We start from the raw sequence: 20,157 nt of genomic DNA, 5'->3' as shown, positions 1-20,157 counted from the left end.
GAGAGAGAAACATCAATCAGCTGCCTCCTGCACACCCCCCACCGGGGATGTGCCTGCAACCAAGGTACATGCCCTTGACCGGAATCGAACCTGGGACCCTTCAGTCCTCAGGCCGACGCTCTATCCACTGAGCCAAACCAGTTAGGGCTTTCCATTGATTTTTAGAGAGAGTGGAAGGAAGAAACAGAGGAAGGGAGGGAAGGAGGGAGGGAAGGAGGGAGGGAGAGAGAGGAGGGGGAGAGAAACATCAATGTGAGAGAGACGCATCGATTGGTTGCCTCCCGCATGAACCCCAACTGGGGCTGGGATTGAACCTGCAACCCAGGTACATGCTCTTGACTGGGAATCGAACCCGGGACCCTTCAGTGCCCGGGCCGACCCTCTAACTGCTGAGCAACACCAGCCAGGGTTGAACTGCACAAATCTTTTTTTTTTTAAATATATTTTATTGATTTTTTTACAGAGAGGAAGGTAGAGGGATAGAGAGTTAGAAACATCCATGAGAGAGAAACATCGATCAGCTGCCTCCTGCACACTCCCTACTGGGGATGTGCCCACAACCAAGGTACACGCCCTTGACCGGAATCGAACCTGGGACCCTTCAGTCTGCAGGCCGACGCTCCATCCACTGAGCCAAACCGGTTAGGGCTGCACAAATCTTAAGTACACAGCACTATGGCTTTATTTCTTTTTATTTTTAAATACATTTTTATTAATTTCAGGGAGGAAGGAAAGGGAGAGAGATAGAAACATTGATGAGAGAAAATCATTGATTGGCTGCCTCCTGCATGTTCCCCACTGGGGGTCGAGCCCACAACCTGGGCACGTGCCCTTGACCAGAATCGAACCTGGGACCCTTGAGTCTGCAGGTCGACGCTCTATCCACTGAGCCAAACCGGCTGGGGCAATGGCTTTATTTCTTTTCCCTGACATACTGTTATGAAGATTTTGAAGCAAAGTTGAAAGAATTACACAGCGAACCCCCTTACTCACCACCTAGCTGCTGCGATTAACATACTATCCCTGACTTCCTTCATTACATGTCTATCCGGACGTCCCTCTATCCATCCAGCAACCTGTCTGCTCTCCTTATATATTTCAAGTAAGTTGCCAACATCACATACTTCACCCTTTAACGTTGGAGCATTTACGTGATCAGCTTACTGGGGTTTTATGTATATACCGGCTCAAGATGAAACACATTTCCTGCTCCCCAGAAAGCTCTCTGTCCCTGTCTCCCGGCCAGTGTCCCCCCCAACGAGTACCCTGATGGCTGTGGCCACAGATTAGTTTCACCTGTTCTTGAATGTCACATAAAATGAATCACATGAATTCTTCCTTGGTGTCCAATTTTTATCACTCAGTGACATTTACTTATGCATTTTGTCTTTGTGAGTCTTTTTGCTGTTGTTATTAATTTTCATTGATTTTTAGAGTGAGTGCAAGAGAGGGAAGGAGGGGAGGAGAGAGAGAAAGAGGAGGAGGAGGAGAGAGAGAGAGAAACATTGATGTGAGAGAGACACATCGATTGGTTGCCTCCCGCATGGACCCCATCTGGGGCTGGGGATCAAACCTGCGACCCAGGTACGTGCCCTTGACCGGGAATCAAACTCAAGACCCTTCAGTGTACAGGTTGATGCTCCAACCACTGAGCCACCCCTACCAGGGCCAGAAAAAGAGCTTAAAAAAATACAGAGGTGATTGCCAGAAAAACAATAGAATGTTTACATGATTACAACCCTGTAAATGCTCTTTTCATTTACAAGACTTGGAAAACCCTAAAGAAAAGCAGACTGGGGCGGGTGTACTTGTCAGCTAATGCCGTGTAACAAATCACCTCAAAACGGAGTGGTTTAAGACAGAAATAACCACGTTCTCTTCTGTGACCTCCCTGAGTTAGAAATTTGAAAGCAGCTTGGCCGCGGGGTTGCAGACAGATGTCAGCCGAGGCTGCCGTCATCTGACAGCTGGAGGATCTACTTTTGGGATGGTGGGGACCCCAACTCTTGAACTTGGGTTTTTCTGTGTGTGTGTGTGTGTGTGTGTGTGTGTGTGTGTGTGTGTGTTTAGGTTGGTGTAGCAGGAAAGTCCCTTAGGTGGACCCTGGAGGAAAGGGATCTTAAGGATGGAGTTACAAAGGTGGGGGTGTCCCAGGCAAAGAGGTGGGTCTAAGATCCCCCCAAGTTTCAGAAAGCTTCCTCAGCAGCACCATGAGGAAGGGGGGACATCCAGGGGGATCCTAAAGGAACAAAGGCTCGAGGGTTGTGCAAATAATGATGCAAGAGAGAGGAGGAAATATCGCAAGAGGGAATGTTTTGAGTAGGGACAGGGAGGGAGTGGACGCCTGAGTGGAGGGTTGGCCTCTTACAGCTTGTCCAAACACGGCCATGGGAGGGGCAGCCGCGTGAGGCCCTCTGTGCATGGGCTGGGGATGTCCCTGGGGTCGCTTCTATTTTGATTTTGCAGCAAAAGAAGAAGTGAGAATGAACAGAGGAAGCGGTACTGGTGGCTGAGAAAGAGAAAGTGAAAAAATGATTTCTTGGCGACGGTTGAAGAGAACCGTGGGTTGCTTCTGAGTGTCCCCTTGATTTCTGCTGTCGCCCCGTCTGAAGTGCTCCTCTCCTCTCGCAGGCTCAGCTGGGAGTGAACGGGCACAGAGAAGGCAGGGAGTTCCGCTCACCAGGCAAGGACGAACCGGGGAGAAAGAGCAAGGGGGTTCGCCTTATGTGCGCAAGGACTCGATCACGGTGGCTCACCGTAGAAGCTATGCGTTTGAAGAAGGAAGTGGAGGTGAAGGAAACAGAGAAAACAGAAGGGTGGAGTCAAAGGAGCAGAGGTACCGGTGGCATTACGGAACGGAAAGGCCCTACCTGATTTGGACCCACTCCCTCCCCGCTGTCAGCTCTTCCCTCTCCGCCTCACTCACCCCAACTCAGCCTCAGTGGCCTCCTTGCTATTCCTCAGACACCCGAGACACGCTCCTGCCTCAGGACCTTTGCACAGGCTGATCTGCCCGAGAGTTTTCCCTCCAGAAAGCCTTGCTCCCTCTCCTCCTTCAAATGTTTGCTTAAATGTCACCTTCTTAGGGAAGTCAACCCTGACCACGCTATGGAACATGGCAGCCAATCTCCCCCACCGTGTACCCTGATCTACATTTTTCATAGCCTCAAGGCTTTCTAACATGCCACTGACTCTAAGATGGCATCGGTTGTGAGCCTTGTGCATGTTAGAATCAGTGATAGTGTCTATGTTGGTAATTTACTTATTACCTTTAATGCCTGTATCCCCCCCCCCCTTTAAAAAAAAACAACAACAAATGTCCATTTTTAAAAATATATTTTATTGATTTTTTACAGAGAGGAAGGGAAAGAGATAGAGAGTTAGAAACATCGATGAGAGAGAAACATCGATCAGCTGCCTCCTGCACGCCCCCTACTGGGGATGTGCCCGCAACCCAGGTACATGCCCTTGACTGGAATCTCACCTGGGACCCTTCAGTCCGCAGGCCGACGCTCTATCCACTGAGCCAAACCGGTTTCGGCTCCCCCCCCTTTTTTTTTATAAGAGAGAGAGAGTGAAAGGGAGGAGGAGAAACAGAGACAGAGAGAAAGAGAGAGAGAGCGAGAGAGACATCGATTGGTTGCCTCCCACATGGCCCCAACCAGACTAGGGCTGGGGATGAAGCCTGCAACCGAGGTGCATGCTCTTGACCGGAATTGAACCCGAGACCCTTCAGTCCATAGGCCAACGCTCTGCCCATTGAGCCACACCGGCCAGGGCAGAATATTTTATCTTGATCCTTCAGGATCTCTGCACTAGCCCAGTCCCAGCCTGCATTTCCCCAGATGGCCACATGGTGGCGGTGTGGTCCTAGTTACACACACACACACACACACACACACACACACACACGAGTTTGTTTTTTTTCTTTTTCTTTTAAGGGTCCTAGTTTATGACTTCTTCAAACGTTATGAGCCATATTCCTAACAGCTAGAATATTCCCTAATCAATACGAGGAAAGTGTCTTCTGATAGACTATTTTTACATGAATTCCGGTAATACAGTTACATGTATTTTTCACGTACATTTCAACACACATTTTTTGAAAGTCATTTAAAAAGTAGTAATGCCCGCTCTAAAACTGGTTGACTCTGCACACAATGTTTTTACAGTGGCATTGATATCTGATGAGCTTTCCTGGAACAATGAAGAACCAGTCTCTTAATTCAACTTAATTCTCTGTCATCCAACAAGTATTTTTTTAAATATATTTTTATTGATTTCAGAGAGGAAGGGAGAGGGAGGGAGAGAGAGACAGAGACATCAATGATGAGAGAGAATCACCTATCAGCCTCCACACACACACACACACACACACACACACCCCACTGGGAATCGAGCCCACAACCCGGGCATATGCCCCTGACCAGAATCGAACCCAGAACCCTTTAGTCCGCAGGCTGATGCTCTATCCACTGAGCCAAACCAGTCAGGGCCCAACAATTATTTTTTAAGCATCTTCCCCAAGGTAGTAACTTTTCCTTTTAATAATTAATTTTTAAATGTTAATTCCCCAGCTTGCTGGTGTGGCTCAGTGGTTGAGCATCGACCTATGAACCAGGAGGTCACAGGTTCGATTCCTGGTCAAGGGCACATGCCCATGCTATGGGCTTGATCCCCAGAAGGGGGCGTGCAGGAGGCAACCGATCCATGATTCTCTCTCATCATTTATGTTTGTCTCTCTCCCTCTCCCTTCCTCACTGAAATCAATTTAGAAATATTAAAAATTAAAAAAAAATGTTACCTCCACAGGTTCCTGAGCTGCAATCCTGGAACACAGCTGGCTTTTTAAAGCTTCCCTGCTTTTGCCCCTGCCCTTCCCACTGCCCGCTCTGTGGGAAAGGGGGCCCCCACCGGCCCTGCCCAAGGAAACCGGCAGATGTCTTCTGAACACACTCAGCAAAGGAGACCTGGGTCACCCCATTTTGTCACATACTGCTTTGTGACCAGGTCGACCTCCACCACCAGACCAGGTGACCCGTGAGGTAGGGCTCAGACCTGACCCCTTCTGAGTCGTCAGACTTGCTCAGCACGATCCCAAAATTGGATAAGGAATTACTAGATTTTTCAATCCACCATTTTATTTAATGGCCCAGAAACCTTGTAAAAGGGGGATGATTGTGCACATTTCCTAGAAGGGAAGGGGGAGGGGACAGCCCGCCTGTGCTCTGGGGATTTGAACCCAGATCTTGAGGCTCCGGGCACCTTTGAGTCAGCCCAGAGCCTTGCTTTCAACCTCGCAGGGGCCTCTTTCGCTCCGCGTTCCCTTGACAGGAACACAGTCACATGGTCTCACCTAGCTGCAAGGGAGTCTGGGAAGTGTAGTCCACTTGTAGTCATGGAGGGCAAAAGAGTTCTTTGTTGTTGTTGTTTTGTTTTCTTGTGAATGCTCAGCCAGTGTTGGACAGGTCCGGCCCAGAGGGCCTCATGATCGGACCTCCATCCCACTTGTGTCTTACTTACCTTGTACCCTCCTCCTCAGACCACTCAGCTCTAGCCACCCTGGCTTCCTTTTTAAATATGCCAAATTGCCCTGGCGGGTTTGGCTCAGTGGATAGAGCCTTGGCCTGTGGACTGAAGGGTCCCAGGTTCGATTCTGGTCAAGGGCACATGCCTGGGTGGAGGGCTCAGTTCCCGGTGGGGGCGCATTCAGGAGGCAGCCGATCGATGATTCTCTCTCATCATTGATGTTTCTATCTCTTTCTCTCCTTCTCCCTTCCTCTCTGAAATCAATAAAAAATATTAAATAAATAAATAAATAAATAAATATGCCAATTTACACAGGTGGGTGTAGCCCAGCGGTTGAACATTGACCTATGAACCAGGAGGTCACGGTTCCATTCCTGGTCAGGGCACATGCCCTGGTTCCCGGGGCTCGATCCCCAGAAGGGGGCGTGCAGGAGGCAGCCGATCAATGTTTCTCTCTCATCATTGATGTTTCTATCTCTCCCTCTCCCTTCTCTCTGAAATCAATAAAAATATATTAAAATACACATATAAATAAATATGCCAGAATTGTTCCTGCCTGGTCTTATTGATGACTTCATTAAGACTTGGCCACAATTTTGGAAGAATCGCATCACCCAGACAGTGCTATTTGAGGCATGTGAGTTGGCGACACAACACTCCTGTGTCAGACTGCACTGCAGCTTTCAAATTCACAGTAATTCTAGGTTTCGAAGTAAGACCTGACTACCATATCGTACCTCTCTTGTGTGCCTATGGTGAAGTGCAAATCACTTTATTACCAGCTCTATTGACTTCTCTTTTGTATTGCAGTTGGTGAGGTAAAATGATATTTTGTTGTTGGGGACATAGTTCCGCTATACTATCCCTGGGTTTCACTAGTAAAAGCAGAATTACACGTAACAAATTATTGGTGATAAAAGAAATCGAATTGGCTCTCAGAGAAGTGCAAATTAAAACCACAATGAAATATCACTTGGCACCCACTAGAATGGCTATCATAAAAAAAGATAGATAGAAAAGTGTTGGTAAGGATGTAGAGAAGTTGAAATCCTCGCATGTTACTGGTGGGAATATAACATGGTGCATGTGGTCTGGCAGCCCTCAAAAGGTTGAACATATGTACAATCCCCGTAAATATGACCCAGTAATTCTACTCCTAGGTATGTACCCAAGAGAAATGGAAATGTAATGTATCTACACAAAAACTTGCATTTGAATGTTCATAGCAGTTCTATCTGCAAGAATGGAAACAACCAAATGCCCATCCGCAGATGAATGGGTAAATAAAATGTGCTCTAGGGAGTTAGTATTCATACACAACAGAAACGAATACCTGGTACAACATGGGTGAACCTTGAAAACCTTATGCTAAATGAAAGAAGCCAGCCCTAACCGGTTTGGCTCAGTGGATAGAGCGTCGGCCTGCGGACTGAAAGGTCCCAGGTTCAATCCCGGTCAAGGGCATGTATCTGGGTTGCGGGCACATCCCCGGTAGGAGATGTGCAAGAGGCAGCTGATCGATGTTTCTCTCTCATCGATCTTTCTGGTTCTCTATCTCTCTCCCTTCCTCTCTGTAAAAAAATCAATAAAATAAAAAAAAATTTTAAAAAAAGGAAGAAACCAGGTACTGAAGGGCATATAGGCTAAGATTCCATCTATAGCAGTGGTTCTCAACCTTCCTAATGCCGCGACCCTTTAATACAGTTCCTCATGTTGTGGTGACCCCCGATTTCATTGTTACAAATTGAACATACTTAAAGCATAGTGATTCATCACAAAAACAATATGTAATTATATATGTGTTTTCTGGTGGTCTTAGGGGACCCCTGTGAAAGGGTCGTTCGACCCCCAAAGGGGTCTCGACCCACAAGTTGAGAACCGCTGATCTATAGGAAATGGAATTTGCCAGGGTAAACAAATCCATAGAGACAGAAAGTAGATTAATGTTTGCCTAGGGCAGGGGTGGGCAACCTTTTTGTGAGTGCGTGCCAAAACCAGCAAAATCTCTGACTCAAAATTCTCCTGCGTGCCAACCCTAATTTTTTGAGAACATGTTACGCCTACTTGATATCTCTTAAGGCGTACGTATGTGAAGAACCTTGAAGAAATAATAAAATTCATTCGAGCGACAAAACACAGTATATGAGGATGAAAAATACACTTACTTTTTAATGTATACATGTACACTGCTAGTCCGACAGAAAACTTGATGACTCCATTTGATATTATCAGTGGGACTTTTGCTGCTGCAACACTGCTGACAGAGATTTTACATCAGGTTTATATTTCGTGACCTTCAGAGATATGCACGAGCTACTACTTTCATCCGTCAGGCTACTCCTATTACGAGACTTAACAAAATTCATCACTGAGAACAAAGATTCGCAAGTGTATGTGGATGAAACCAAAACACTGGTCGGATCTAGGAAGGCAGGGAGAGTTAAGGCAGAGGCATAGAAATTGCTCTTCCCCTCTCTCGTCAATCCATGCCTATGGTCTTTAAGATAACTTGTTATGTAAAATTATTTCTTTATGTAAGATGCACCTACACTGAATTTATCTGAAAAATGAAAAAGTCGATATTAAGAAAAAAATTGTAAGTGGAAGATTATAAGAGAGGGTTTCGCGTGCCAGCAAAAGTTACTGGCGTGCCATGTTTGGCACGTGTGCCAGGGGTTGCCCACCCCTGGCCTAGGGCTTGGGATGGGATAATTGAGGGTGATTTAGTGCAGCGGTCGCCAACCCTTTGGACCTCACGGACCACCAGTGGTCCCCGGGCCACTGATTGGCGACAGCTGATTTAGTGGGTATGGGGTTCCTTTTCCAGTGGTGACAAAAGTGTTATAAATAGTGGTGATGGTTGCAACAAGTCCATATATATACTAAAACCCACCAAATTGTACACTTACTTTAAAAAATATATGTTTTCATTGATTTTAGAGAAAAAGGGAGAGGGAGAGAGAGCTAGAAACATCAATGCTGAGAGAGAATCATGGATCAGTTGCTTCCTGACCAGGAATCGAACCATGACCTCCTGGTTCATGGGCCGACACTCAACCACCAAGCCATGTGGGCCGGGAAAATTGTACACTTTATTTTTTACTTTTATTTTTTTAAAATATATTTTATTGATCTTTTACAGAGAGGAGGGAGAAGGACAGAGAGCCAGAAACATCGATGAGAGAGAAACATCGATCAGTTGCCTCCTGCACACCCCCCACTGGGGATGTGCCCACAACCAAGGCACATGTCCTTGGCTGGAATCAAACCTGGGACCCTTCAGTCTGCAGGCCGACGCTCTATCCACTGAGCCAAACCGGCCAGGGCTATTTTTTATTTATTTTTTATTTTTATTTTATTTATTTATTTTTTAAAAAATATATATATTTTGCCGAAACGGGCTTGGCTCAGTGGACAGAGCGTCGGCCTGTGGACTGAAGGGTCCCAGGTTCAATTCCGGTCAAGGGCATGTACCTGGGTTGCTGGCACATCCCCAGTAGGAGATGTGCAGGAGGTGGCTGATGGATGTTTCTCTCTCATCGATGTTTCTAACTCTCTATCTCTCTCCCTTCCTCTCTGTAAAAAATCAATAAAATATATTTAAAAATATATATATATATTTTATTGATTTTTTACAGAGAGGGAGAGTGATAGAGAGTTAGAAACATCAATCAGCTGCCTCCTGCACTCTCCCTGCTAGGGATGTGCCCACAACCCAGGTACATGCCCTTGACCGGAATCGAACCTGGGACCCTTCAGTCCGCAGGCCATCGCTCTAGCCACTGAGCCAAAACGGCTAGGGCCTATTTTTTATTTTTTAAATATATTTTTATTGATTTCAATGAGGAAGAGCCCCCCTCCCCCCCATGAGACTTGCCACCAGAGGAGGGATGGGCAGCAGCAGCTCTGTCCTGAGCTAATCCCTGAACCCTATTCTCTGACTCTCCAGGGAGCTGACGGCAGCCCCGCCGCGGCTCATTTCTTTTCTGTGACATTTCTAGAGAGCCAGCGCAGCCCGCCTCCTCTCCCTCCTCTTGCTTCTTCTACCCTTAGGCCCTTCCTCGTTTCACTGTCCCCAGCTTCCATGAACGTCCTCCCAAAAGCACTGGGCCTGGCTGGCGTGGCTCAGTGGTTGAGCGTTGACCTGTGAACCAGGAGGTGGCAGTTCGATTCCCTGTCAGGGCACGTGCCTGTGCTGCAGGCTCGATCCCCAGTTGGGGGGTGTGCAGGCTGCCGCTACCCATCGCTCCTCTGGTCGAAAGTCCCATGTGTGTGTGTGTGTGGGGGGGGGGGGGCGGTCCTTTAAAATTCAGGAGATGCACACCCGTGGTGGGGCAAGAGGGAAAGGAAAAGGCTTCGGCGTGCTCCCTGGAGGGGAAGTGCAGGCCGGGTTCTTGGTTTTGAGGGTTTTAAAGGCTGGGAGTTAGGAGAGGGCTTAGGGAAGGGTTGCAACAGAATATTATCAGATTTTCCAGGTGTATTGTGTGTGTTTTTAAAATATATGTTTATTTTTTATTGATTTCAGAGAGGAATGGAGAGGGAGAAATAGATACAAACATCAATGATGAGAGGATCATTGATCAGCTGCCTCCCGCATGCCCCCCACTGGGGATTGAGCCCACAACCCAGGCATGCCCCTGACCGGGATCGAACCCGGGACCCTTCAGTCCACAGGCCAACGCTCTATCCACTGAGCCAAACCGGCTAGGGCTAAATATATTTTTTATTGATTGCAGAGAGGAAGGGAGAAGAAGAGAAAGATAAAAACATCAATGATGAGAAAGATCATTGATCAGCTGCCTCCCGTACCCCCCCCACCCCCCCGCACTGGGGATTGAGCCCACAACCCAGTCATGTGCCCCTGACTGGGATCGAACCCGGGGCCCTTCAGTCTGCAGGCCGATGCTCTATCCACTGAGCCAACCTAGCTAGGGCTCTAGGTGTATTGTTTCAGGGTCATGGTCTCTACTGATTGGTCAGTGTCAGGGGTGATGAGTCATCTAACTGGTCCTGGTGTTGCTGGCCTGGTTTTGCCGCTTTTTGTTTTGCAGGGGCTTGGAGCTGGTATCTCCATGGAGGAAAGCTCAGGGCGTCAAAACCGCACGGCCAAGGACATGTCAGGGGAGGAAAGACCGCCCTGGGGACCAGGTTCGGCACCAGTTTTGCCCTTTGCTAGGCACCCAAGGCTTTGGCCCTGGCGACCTGCTGAATCTGGCTGTAAAGTGTTCTGCCTGTTGGTTCAGTTATCTGCCTCAGTCTCCTCATTCCACTTGCCAAGGAATGTTCCTAGCTTCTTGCTACCCTGCCTCAAAGAGAAATACAAAGAATTTTCCCCCGAGACCGAGAGGAACGCGACTTGCTCCAAAACTGTTGCAGTTCACCTGCATTCTATTTCAGCCCTTGGCACTGTTCTGATGGTGAAAAGCTAAACACAACTTTAACATCCGCAAGAATAAACATAGCTCACCACCCTGGGCTCCTGATTTGAGCCTGGCCCGGTTCGTGCTTTTTACTTCACGTTATCCTAATGACCATGCAGTGAGGTCTTGTTCCCAATTTACAGATGAAGAAACAGAGGCACAAGGAGGGTAATCAGCTTGGCTTAACATGACACAGCGAGAAAGCAGACATGGGTTCAGCCTTCCCCCACCTTAACCACTTTTTTTGTGTATTTTTAAAAATATATATTTTTTATTATTGATTTTAGAGAGGAAGGGAGAGGGAGAGATAGAAACATCGACCAGAGAGAATCATTGATTGGCTGCCTCCTGCCCGCCCCCCACAAGGGATCCATCCAGCAATCTGGGCATGTGGCCTGACCGGACTCGAACCCTGACCTCCTCGTTCATAGATCCATGTTCAACCACTGAGCCACACCAGCTGGGTTTAACCACTCGTTTTAATGGTAACATCCTCAGATGAAAAACGCCACAGCTTCAAGGCCATGCCAGATGGACTAAACAAGCTACGAAAATCATGGGTCAGACACTCCCTTTTTACAAAATGTATATATGCTCAATATAGAGCTGATTATCATGGGGTGGGGGTGGGGAAAGACTTTGGAACAACTTCCATTTTTTACCTGGTCAAGTATTCTGAGTTTTCTTTAAAAGCTATTAGTTGTATCTTTTTTACTAGGAGAAGGCTATGGTATTTTAATTCTTCCTATCACTAAGTTATTTAAAAAATGTTTTTGTTCTGGGTCAAGATTTGTAATTTAACTTATTTAAAACTAATAATCAGAGTATCTCCAAATTGAGAAAACTTATAACAACCAAAAAGGGACAAACGTCCTTGAACTCAGTCCTGCGCGAAAAGGAGAGATATATGCCGAGTGAGTCTTTTCCCGGGAGCCCAGGTTTGGCACTGGCCACGTCTGACAGAATGAGTCCGGAACGCTTTTGCCTCTAGTGGACCTGCCGGGAGGGTAAACTTCCAAAGGGTGCACGACTCCACTGCGGGGCAACTGACTTGGCTAGTTCTAATCTAGGCGGACCGGAAGTCCGTCATCCCCGACTCCCCTCCCCTTGGCGGAAGTGATGCACAGTGGGGTTGCCGGAAGAAGTGGCGAAGTTACTTTTGAGAAGACCGGAGCGGCGGTGGCGTACAGGGGACACAGAAGAGGAGAAAGAGAAGCAGAGTAAGGGGACAGGCGCAGGTGCATCCGAGTGTGGGGAGATGCGGGGAGCGCCCCAAACCCGGGGCTTCCCGGAGTTCCCCGCACTTTTCTGCTCAGCCCTTCTCTCCTTCTCGCCCTCCTTTCCGTAGTTCGCGTCGCCCCCGGCTGTTTCCAGGGCAACGGGAGCAGGAGACCCCGCGAGAGACCGCCCACGAGACCCTCGCGCGCAGCCATGAGCCCCGCCCCCCACTGGTGTTTGGAGAGGGGCGGGACGTGGAGAGAGGTGTGGGGGCGGGGCCTGATGGGCGGGGGCGGGGCTTCACGGGAGGGGAGGGGTCGGGGTCTGGGGGGAAGGGCACCGATGGAGCGGGGCGAAGTGATCGGCAGGCACTTGATGGGAGGAGTGAGGGTGCAACCTGGGCGGTGGAAAGGATGGGGGCGGAGCATAATGGGAGGAGGTGGGGGTAGAATGAGAGATGGGTTTTCTTCCTCGGCTGAGTGGGATGGAGTAAGAGTAGGTGGGATGGGCTCTAACCGGTTTCGCTCAGTGGATAGAGCGTCGGCCTGCGAGCTGAAGGGTCCCAGGTTCGATTCCGGTCAAGGGCATGTACCTTGGTTGGGAGCACATACTCAGTGGGGGGTGTGCAGGAGGCAGCTGATTGTTGTTTCTCTCTCATCGATGTTTCTTAACTCTCTATCCCTCTCCCTTCCTCTGTAAAAAGTCAATAAAATATAAGCAACATATTTAAAAAAAAGAAAAAAACTTAGTGGACAGGACCTGGACAGAGCCTGGAGTTGGGGGGGGCCTGCAGGGGGCGGGATCTAGCTGAGGACGTGGCTTGAGGCCAAGCCGGGGGCTGTCCTGAAGTAGAAGGGGCGGGCCCTCTTAGAATTGGGGGGCTGGGGTTGGGTCCTGTATGCCCTAAGGGAGGAATCTGGGAACCTTGGAAGGAAGATGTGCCCCCTCAAGACCCGTGGCGGAACTTCCCTGGCCCACAAGCCTCTCCGTCCCCCTGTGTTTTGCAGGCTGCTCCGTGATCCCCACCATGTCCACCCCGACCTCGAGTTCCCAGAACACCCCCTTGCCTGGTGAGTGAGCCCCTTCCCAGCCCAGCCCACACTGCTCCAGCACACACGTGTCCGGAGAAACTCACTGTGCTTCCCTCTCTCAGGAAATGTCCCCCCTCAGCCCAGCGCCCCCTCTTCGAAACCCGTGGTAAAGGAGGAGCGTCCTGAGCCGTGGCCTGGGGGCCCGGACCCCGATGTCCCAGGCAGTGATGGGGTCGGCTCCGCCTGCAGCGTGGGTGAGAACGGGGTCCAGGAACCGGCTGGGAGTTGGTGCGGGAGGCTGGGGGGAGGGATCCCGGGAGAGAGAAAGATCGGAGATGAGGACAAGGAGGCTCTGAGTTCTTGTTGATATTTTTTCTTCTCCTCCTGGACACCTCTCCATGTGATTCATTCTTGGGGTTCACTGACATACACATCTGTCCCTCTGAAGCGCCGTCTCCCTGGGCCCCCCTCTGGACCCCCTCTGCACCCCCTCTGCTCGCTCACGGGCCGGCCTCTCTGGCTGGTTTGCTTTCGTGACTCCCTCCCGGCTTCCGTCCGCCCACCCCAGTCATCCCAGACCCCGCCGAGGAGCCCGAGCGCAAGCGCAAGAAGGGCCCGGCCCCGAAGATGCTGGGCCACGAGCTGTGCCGCGTGTGCGGGGACAAGGCCTCCGGCTTCCACTACAACGTGCTCAGCTGCGAAGGCTGCAAGGGCTTTTTCCGGCGCAGCGTGGTCCGAGGCGGCGCCGGGCGCTACGCCTGCCGGGGCGGCGGCGCCTGCCAGATGGACGCCTTCATGCGCCGCAAGTGCCAGCAGTGCCGCCTGCGCAAGTGCAAGGAGGCCGGGATGAGGGAGCAGTGTGAGTGCCCGCGAGGGAGCAGTGCCGGCCTGCCCTGCGCAGCCTGGGGCCTCCGCTGAGGCCTGCCCCTCCCCACAGGCGTCCTCTCGGAGGAGCAGATCCGGAAGAAGAAGATCCGAAAGCAGCAGCAGCAGCAGTCACCCTCGGCGCCCGGAGTCAGCGGCGGCTCAGCCTCTGGGCCTGGGGCCTCCCCTGGAGGGTCCGACGGGGGTGGCCAGGGCTCCGGGGAAGGCGAGGGCGTCCAGTTAACAGCCGCCCAGGAACTGATGATCCAGCAGTTGGTGGCGGCCCAGCTGCAGTGCAACAAGCGCTCCTTCTCCGACCAGCCCAAAGTCACGGTACTGCCCCTGGCGCAGCCTTCAGGGGCCGTGGGCCTGGCCTGGGAAGGGAATGAGGCTCCGGCGGGCTGGGGCTTGGAGAGGACGAGCTCCCGGGGTGCAGGCTTTGCCTCAGGGTGCCCCCCGGGCCTTGGGTTCTTGGGAAGAGTCCAGAGAATAACTCACCCCCCCCCATCCCCACCCCACTCCCATGCCCCAGCCCTGGCCTCTGGGCGCAGACCCCCAGTCCCGCGATGCCCGCCAGCAGCGTTTCGCCCACTTCACGGAGCTGGCCATCATCTCAGTCCAGGAGATCGTGGACTTTGCCAAGCAGGTGCCCGGCTTCCTGCAGCTGGGCCGTGAGGACCAGATCGCCCTCCTGAAGGCGTCTACCATCGAGGTAACGGCCGGCCCTCCCTTCCCACCCGCCTGCGAGATAAGCCCTAGAACAAGCACAATCCCCCTAGTCCTTGCCATTGTGGGCCTATATCTTTTTTGTTTTGTTTTTTTAAATATATTTTTATTGATTTCAGAGAGGAAGGGAGAGGGAGAGAGAAACATCAATGATGAGAGAGAACCATTGATTGGCTGCCTCCTGCACGCTCCCTACTGGGGATCGAGCCCGCCACCCAGGCATGTGCCCTTGGCTGGAATTGAACCCGGGACCCTTCAGTCCGCAAGCCGATGCTCTATCCACTGAGCCAAACCAGCTAGGGCTGTGGGCCTGTCTCTTATGGAGGAATGTCAAAATACTAAACAAGGTCATCAGAGGTTCCCACGGGCCAAGGGGAGGAAGGAAATGGGCTGAGGCTGGAGGGACACACTCGAGAGAACGTGCCACAAAGGCTGTCCGGAGTTGATGACATTTGAGCCAAAACAGCGGTGACAGATAAGGACTGAGTGCCTAGTGTGTGCCAGGCTCCCTTCCACGTGCTGGGCACTTGTCAGTGGACAAAACACACACAGCCCTCCCCTGCGCCTGCTGACCACCGGGGAGCGTGTCCTGAGCGGACGGTACCGTGCGAGCTGGAACGAGGAGGGAGAGAGCTTGGGGCGTCCAGCGTGCTGACTGCAGGCTGCTGTGGCTGAGAACGGAGGGGGGGGCGGGTTGGGGGGACAGAGGGACCAGGGATGATCCTGGTGAGATCGGGCCCCCTTCCAGGCCAGGAGAGGAGGGACTGGTGGCCAAAGGGGTCCCAGGGGCTCCTCACGCCCCTGCCTGCCCCCCTCCCTGCTGCCCCCTCAGATCATGCTGCTGGAGACGGCCAGACGCTACAACCATGAGACGGAATGCATCACTTTCCTGAAGGACTTCACCTACAGCAAGGACGACTTCCATCGGGCAGGTACGGCTGAGAGCAGCGGGGAGACCTGCCTGGGAGACCTCGGCTGCCTCGTCCCTGTCCGAGCCGCCGTTTTTCCATCTCTAAAGCGGGGTGAGCCTGTGGCTCAATTGGCCGGGCATCGTCCCGTGCACCGAAAGGTTGCCCGTTCGGTTCCCAATCCGGGCACATGCTCAGGTTGCAGCCTTGATCCCCGGTCGTAGGAGGCGTTCAGAAACATCACATGGATGTTTCTCTCTTTCTCCCTCTTCCTTCTCTCAGTAAAAAAAATCGTAAAAAGAAAAAAAAGTGGGGTGAGGGTTGAGTGCCCCCCGCAGTGCGGTAAGAGCACGTGTATTGGTGGTTGACGCTGCCCACTGGGACGCAGTGCAGCAGGAGACAGTGGGCTCTGCTATCCCAGAAGGCATCTTGGTGGGGCTTGAAAGACACTCTGTCCACCCACAGCCTGGTCCCACCCGAGGGCGGCTGGCTCGCAGTCCATTGTGAAGTGTGCAGCGTACGCAGCTATGTAGGGCAACCCCAGTCCCTGCCCTCTCTCTCAGAGCACTTAACTTGGGGGCGTGGGCGTGTGGAGGAAGTGCAGGCGAGCTGAGGGCTGAGAGGCCTCGCCAAGGAAAAGGGGGGTGGGGAGTAGCATTGCCCAGGGGGAACCCCATGTGCAGAGGCCTCTCTCTCGGCCTCTGGTCTTTCTCAGGAAGTCCTGCTCTCCCGGGGGCACCTGTCTGTCCTCCCGGTGTCTGCTTCTCACCCCCTCTTCCCTTCCTCTAACGCGCGGCCCTCCCATCACCCGGGACAGTCCGTCACCCTTTAAGTAGGAGGTTGTCAGCAGGGCGCAGCGGGCAGGGTGTCAGCATGTGCAAAGGCCCTGAGGTGGAGAAGAGCTGGGCAGTTTTAAGGAGCTACAAGGAAGCCTTGGCGGCTGGAGCGCAGAGATAAGGCTGGAGAAAAGGTTGGGGTCCCACCACTCCGCCCCCCACCCCCCATCCTCTGCCACTGCCACAGTCCAGGCCTCCGTTGTCTCCCTAGCCCACGGCAGGGACCCTCACTGGTCTCCCACCTCCACCCCTGCTCAGTATTAACACCCTAGTGGCTCGCGTCCCTCTGCTCAGAACCCTCCCTGGCTCCCATCCCCTGGGAGGAAAGTTACCACGAGCTGCAGGGTCTGGCTCCATGCCCTCCCCTTCCTCATCTCCTGCCCCCTCTCCTCACTCACTCTCCTCCTGTCCTCCTGTCTCCTCTTTCTTATTTGAATCATCAAAGGTACTCCCGCCTCAGAGCTTTTGTACTTGCTGGTCCCTTTGCCCAGAACTAGGGTACCAGCTTATCCTGGCTTCCTTCCCAATTTTTCTCCGTTTTTTTTTTTTGTGTGTGTGTGTGTGTGTGTGTGTGTTTTGTTTTTTCCCCCCGATTTTTAAAAAATATATTTTTATTGATTTCAAAGAGGAAAGGAGAGGGGGAGAGAGATAGAAACATCAATGATGAGAGAGAATCATTGATCGGCTGCCTCCTGCACGCCCCCTACTGGGGATCGAGCCCGCAACCCAGGCATGTGCCCTTGACCGGAATCGAACCCGGGACCCTTCAGTCCACAGGCCAACGCTCTATCCACTGAGCCAAACCAGCTAGGGCCCCAATTTTTTTTTTTTAATCTTCACCCGAGGATATGTTTTTATTGATTTGAGAGAGAGAGGCAGGGAGAGAGACACATCCATCGTTACACGCCCTGATCGGGGATCAAACCCCGGGTTGATACTACAACCAACAGAGCCACGCCCGCAGGGCCTTCCCAGCTTTAACACTGAATGTCTCATGGCCCAAAAGGCCACGCAGGCTCGGGCAGAACAGATGGTAGTACCCCACCCGGAACACTCACTTCCTCGTAACTCGCTCCCTCCCCTCCTTCCAGTCCTTGATCAAAGGTCCCCCTCCACTGAGGCCCTCCCACAGCATCCCCCTCGGGTGACCGGACAGCCTTGTCCGAGACGCTGACATGACTCTCAGCGGCCCCCTTCCCCTTCCTGGAATTCACTTGCTCTCTAGACGTCACTGCCGCCTCACAGGCTGGAGGGGACGTATCTGTTATCTGTCCCCTCAGCCCCCATGTGAGTTCCACCGAGCACGGACTTTGGCTTGTAAATGGCTCTCTCCATTGGCATGTAGTAGGTACCCAGGGAAGTTTGACGAATGAATGAATGAATGAACGAATGAATGAATGAATGAACGAATGAATGAATGAGTCCCTCTTGGGGATGAGTTCCACTGAGAGCAGTGGAAGCCACAGCAGGGGGCGACACACTGTGACCTGGGCTTCAGACTCTCCTTTTCCTGCCGAGAGGTCCCGGGAAGCCCGAAGAAGCGCAGGTGGTGATGGCGTAGCAATTGCTGCCCAAACGGCCGCTCTCAGACCCCGTTCCCTCACTCGGGGCAGGTTTATGGCACAGCTTCTCCGTGCCAGGCACTCTCCAGGCAGCGGGGACACGGGCCAGCGGAGGTGACGGGAACACGAGAATGGCCGCCGTCTTCCTCATCCCGCTGGGCAGTGTCAGGCCGGGCGTGGGGGCCGGTTTCGGGCGGCGTGTTTATCGGGGGGGCCTCCGCCTCCCGCCCCACAGGCCTGCAGGTGGAGTTCATCAACCCCATCTTCGAGTTCTCCCGGGCCATGCGACGGCTGGGCCTGGACGACGCCGAGTACGCCCTCCTCATCGCCATCAACATCTTCTCCGCCGACCGGCCCAACGTGCAGGAGCCCAGCCGCGTGGAGGCGCTGCAGCAGCCCTACGTGGAGGCGCTGCTCTCCTACACGCGCATCAAGAGGCCGCAGGTACCAGCCCCCGGGGTCTGGGACGCCCAGCAAGGCCAGCCCCGCGTGGGGCCAGCTGGGGCCGGGGTCCTGCCTCCTGGTCTGAGCCTGGCTTGTCTGCCTCCCCGGCCTCCCCCGGCAGCACCCTGAGCTCTGGCCCATGTCCTCTCAGCAGAGCCTGTGCCCAGGCCCTGTCCCCTCACCCAGGAGCTCGCCTCGTCCAAGCACAGGGCGGGGTCCCCATGCTCTCCTTGGCCTCCGCCCACACTGGCTCTCCTGGCTCAGCCTGGGGAGAGGGCCCTCCTGGCGGGCTGGCCAGAGCCTCACAGTGCAGGGCCTGGCCGGCGCCCACCGCCCTCCTGTCGCCCGCAGGACCAGCTGCGCTTCCCCCGCATGCTGATGAAGCTGGTGAGCCTGCGCACGCTCAGCTCCGTGCACTCGGAGCAGGTCTTCGCCCTGCGGCTCCAGGACAAGAAGCTGCCGCCTCTGCTGTCGGAGATCTGGGACGTCCACGAGTGAGGGTCCAGCAACCCTGCCTGCAGCCCTGCACCTTCCAACGAATGGACGTGGCCGCGCCTTCCTCCTGGGGGAGGGGGGGAAGGAGCCGAGCCTGGGGGCCCACCTTGTGGCTTGGAGCGCAGGCCCTGGCCCAGCCAGCCCTTAGCCCTCAGGATAAGCCCCCGTCAGGGTCCAGGAGGCTCCCTCCCTGCCCACTGAGTCTTCCTGGGAGGTGTGGCTGGGTCGCAGGCCCTGACCTCTGACCTCTCCAAGCACTTCCAGCTGCTCTCCCGCCCAGCTTACACTCAAGCCCACTGCGCAGTGCACCTTGAACAGAGGGAGGGGAGACCCACGGCTCTCCCACAGCCTGAGAGACCCAGGCCCCTCTCCCTCTGCTTTTATTTAATAAAAACTAAAAGAAAAACCACACAAAAAAATGGGAAAATAAAATATGAATAGAAACCTGCCCTGAGCCAGAGTGAGTGTGAGGTGGGCTGGGGGTGGGCCGCCAGGGTCTTACCCCACACTGGCCCTTTAGACCAGCGGTTCTCAACCTGTGGGTCGCGACCCCTTTGGCGGCCGAACGACCCTTTCACAGGGGTTGCCTAAGACCATCCTGCACATCAGATATTTACATGACGATTCATCACAGTAGCAACATTACAGTTATGAAGTAGCAACGAAAATAATTCTATGGTTGGGGATCACCACATGAGGAATTGTATTGAAAGGGCCAGAAGGGTGGGAACCACTGCTTTAGACGGTTGCTGGGCGGGTGGGAGGGGTGTTGGCAGTGATGGGTTCAGGAGAGGCCCCTGATGGCCTCAGGGTCACCCCCCTGTGTAAGGCGAGTGGGAGGCAGCTCATGAAAGACAGTTTACGTGGATGAGGGGACTGGGACGTTCCCTCAGTCGACAAGTACTTGCTGAAGCCACCCGTGTCAGTTCTGGGAACACGAGCCATTCCTTCTGGTATGTATGGAGCGTTTCCCATGTGCCAAACAGGATTTTAGGCATCAGAAACCAGCAAACAAGACAGAGTCCCTCAGGGGTGTCAGCGGGGGAGTGCATGGGGACAGCTAGGATGCAGGGGAATGGGGGCAGCAGGCGGGAGGCGGGACCAGAGGAGAAAGGCAAGGCTTC

At 52.9% G+C, this 20,157-nt stretch overlaps 2 protein-coding genes across 3 annotated transcripts in view; one reads left to right on the top strand and one right to left on the bottom strand.

The window, feature by feature from the left end:
* The window catches only part of ASPDH (aspartate dehydrogenase domain containing), a 214,129-nt gene that overhangs the window by 93,883 nt on the left and 100,089 nt on the right, over window positions 1–20,157 (bottom strand). The window lies entirely within an intron of this gene.
* Window positions 12,036–19,481, top strand: NR1H2 (nuclear receptor subfamily 1 group H member 2). Of its 2 annotated transcripts, none has more exons than XM_059665345.1 (10): window positions 12,036–12,169; window positions 12,298–12,431; window positions 13,175–13,237; window positions 13,321–13,452; window positions 13,767–14,057; window positions 14,136–14,395; window positions 14,595–14,774; window positions 15,621–15,720; window positions 18,330–18,538; window positions 18,890–19,481. In XM_059665345.1, exons 1-10 carry the CDS (start codon window positions 12,069–12,071, stop codon window positions 19,034–19,036), a joined length of 1,617 nt encoding a protein of 538 aa, XP_059521328.1. In that variant the 5' UTR covers window positions 12,036–12,068; the 3' UTR covers window positions 19,037–19,481. The 2 variants fall into 2 exon arrangements, with proteins under 2 accessions (XP_059521328.1, XP_059521329.1); XM_059665346.1 differs by having other exon boundaries at window positions 12,061–12,187.

Source organism: Myotis daubentonii, chromosome 15 (assembly GCF_963259705.1).
Source record: "Myotis daubentonii chromosome 15, mMyoDau2.1, whole genome shotgun sequence".
Taxonomy (NCBI): domain Eukaryota; kingdom Metazoa; phylum Chordata; class Mammalia; order Chiroptera; family Vespertilionidae; genus Myotis; species Myotis daubentonii.
This window is presented reverse-complemented; position numbering and strand designations above follow the sequence as displayed.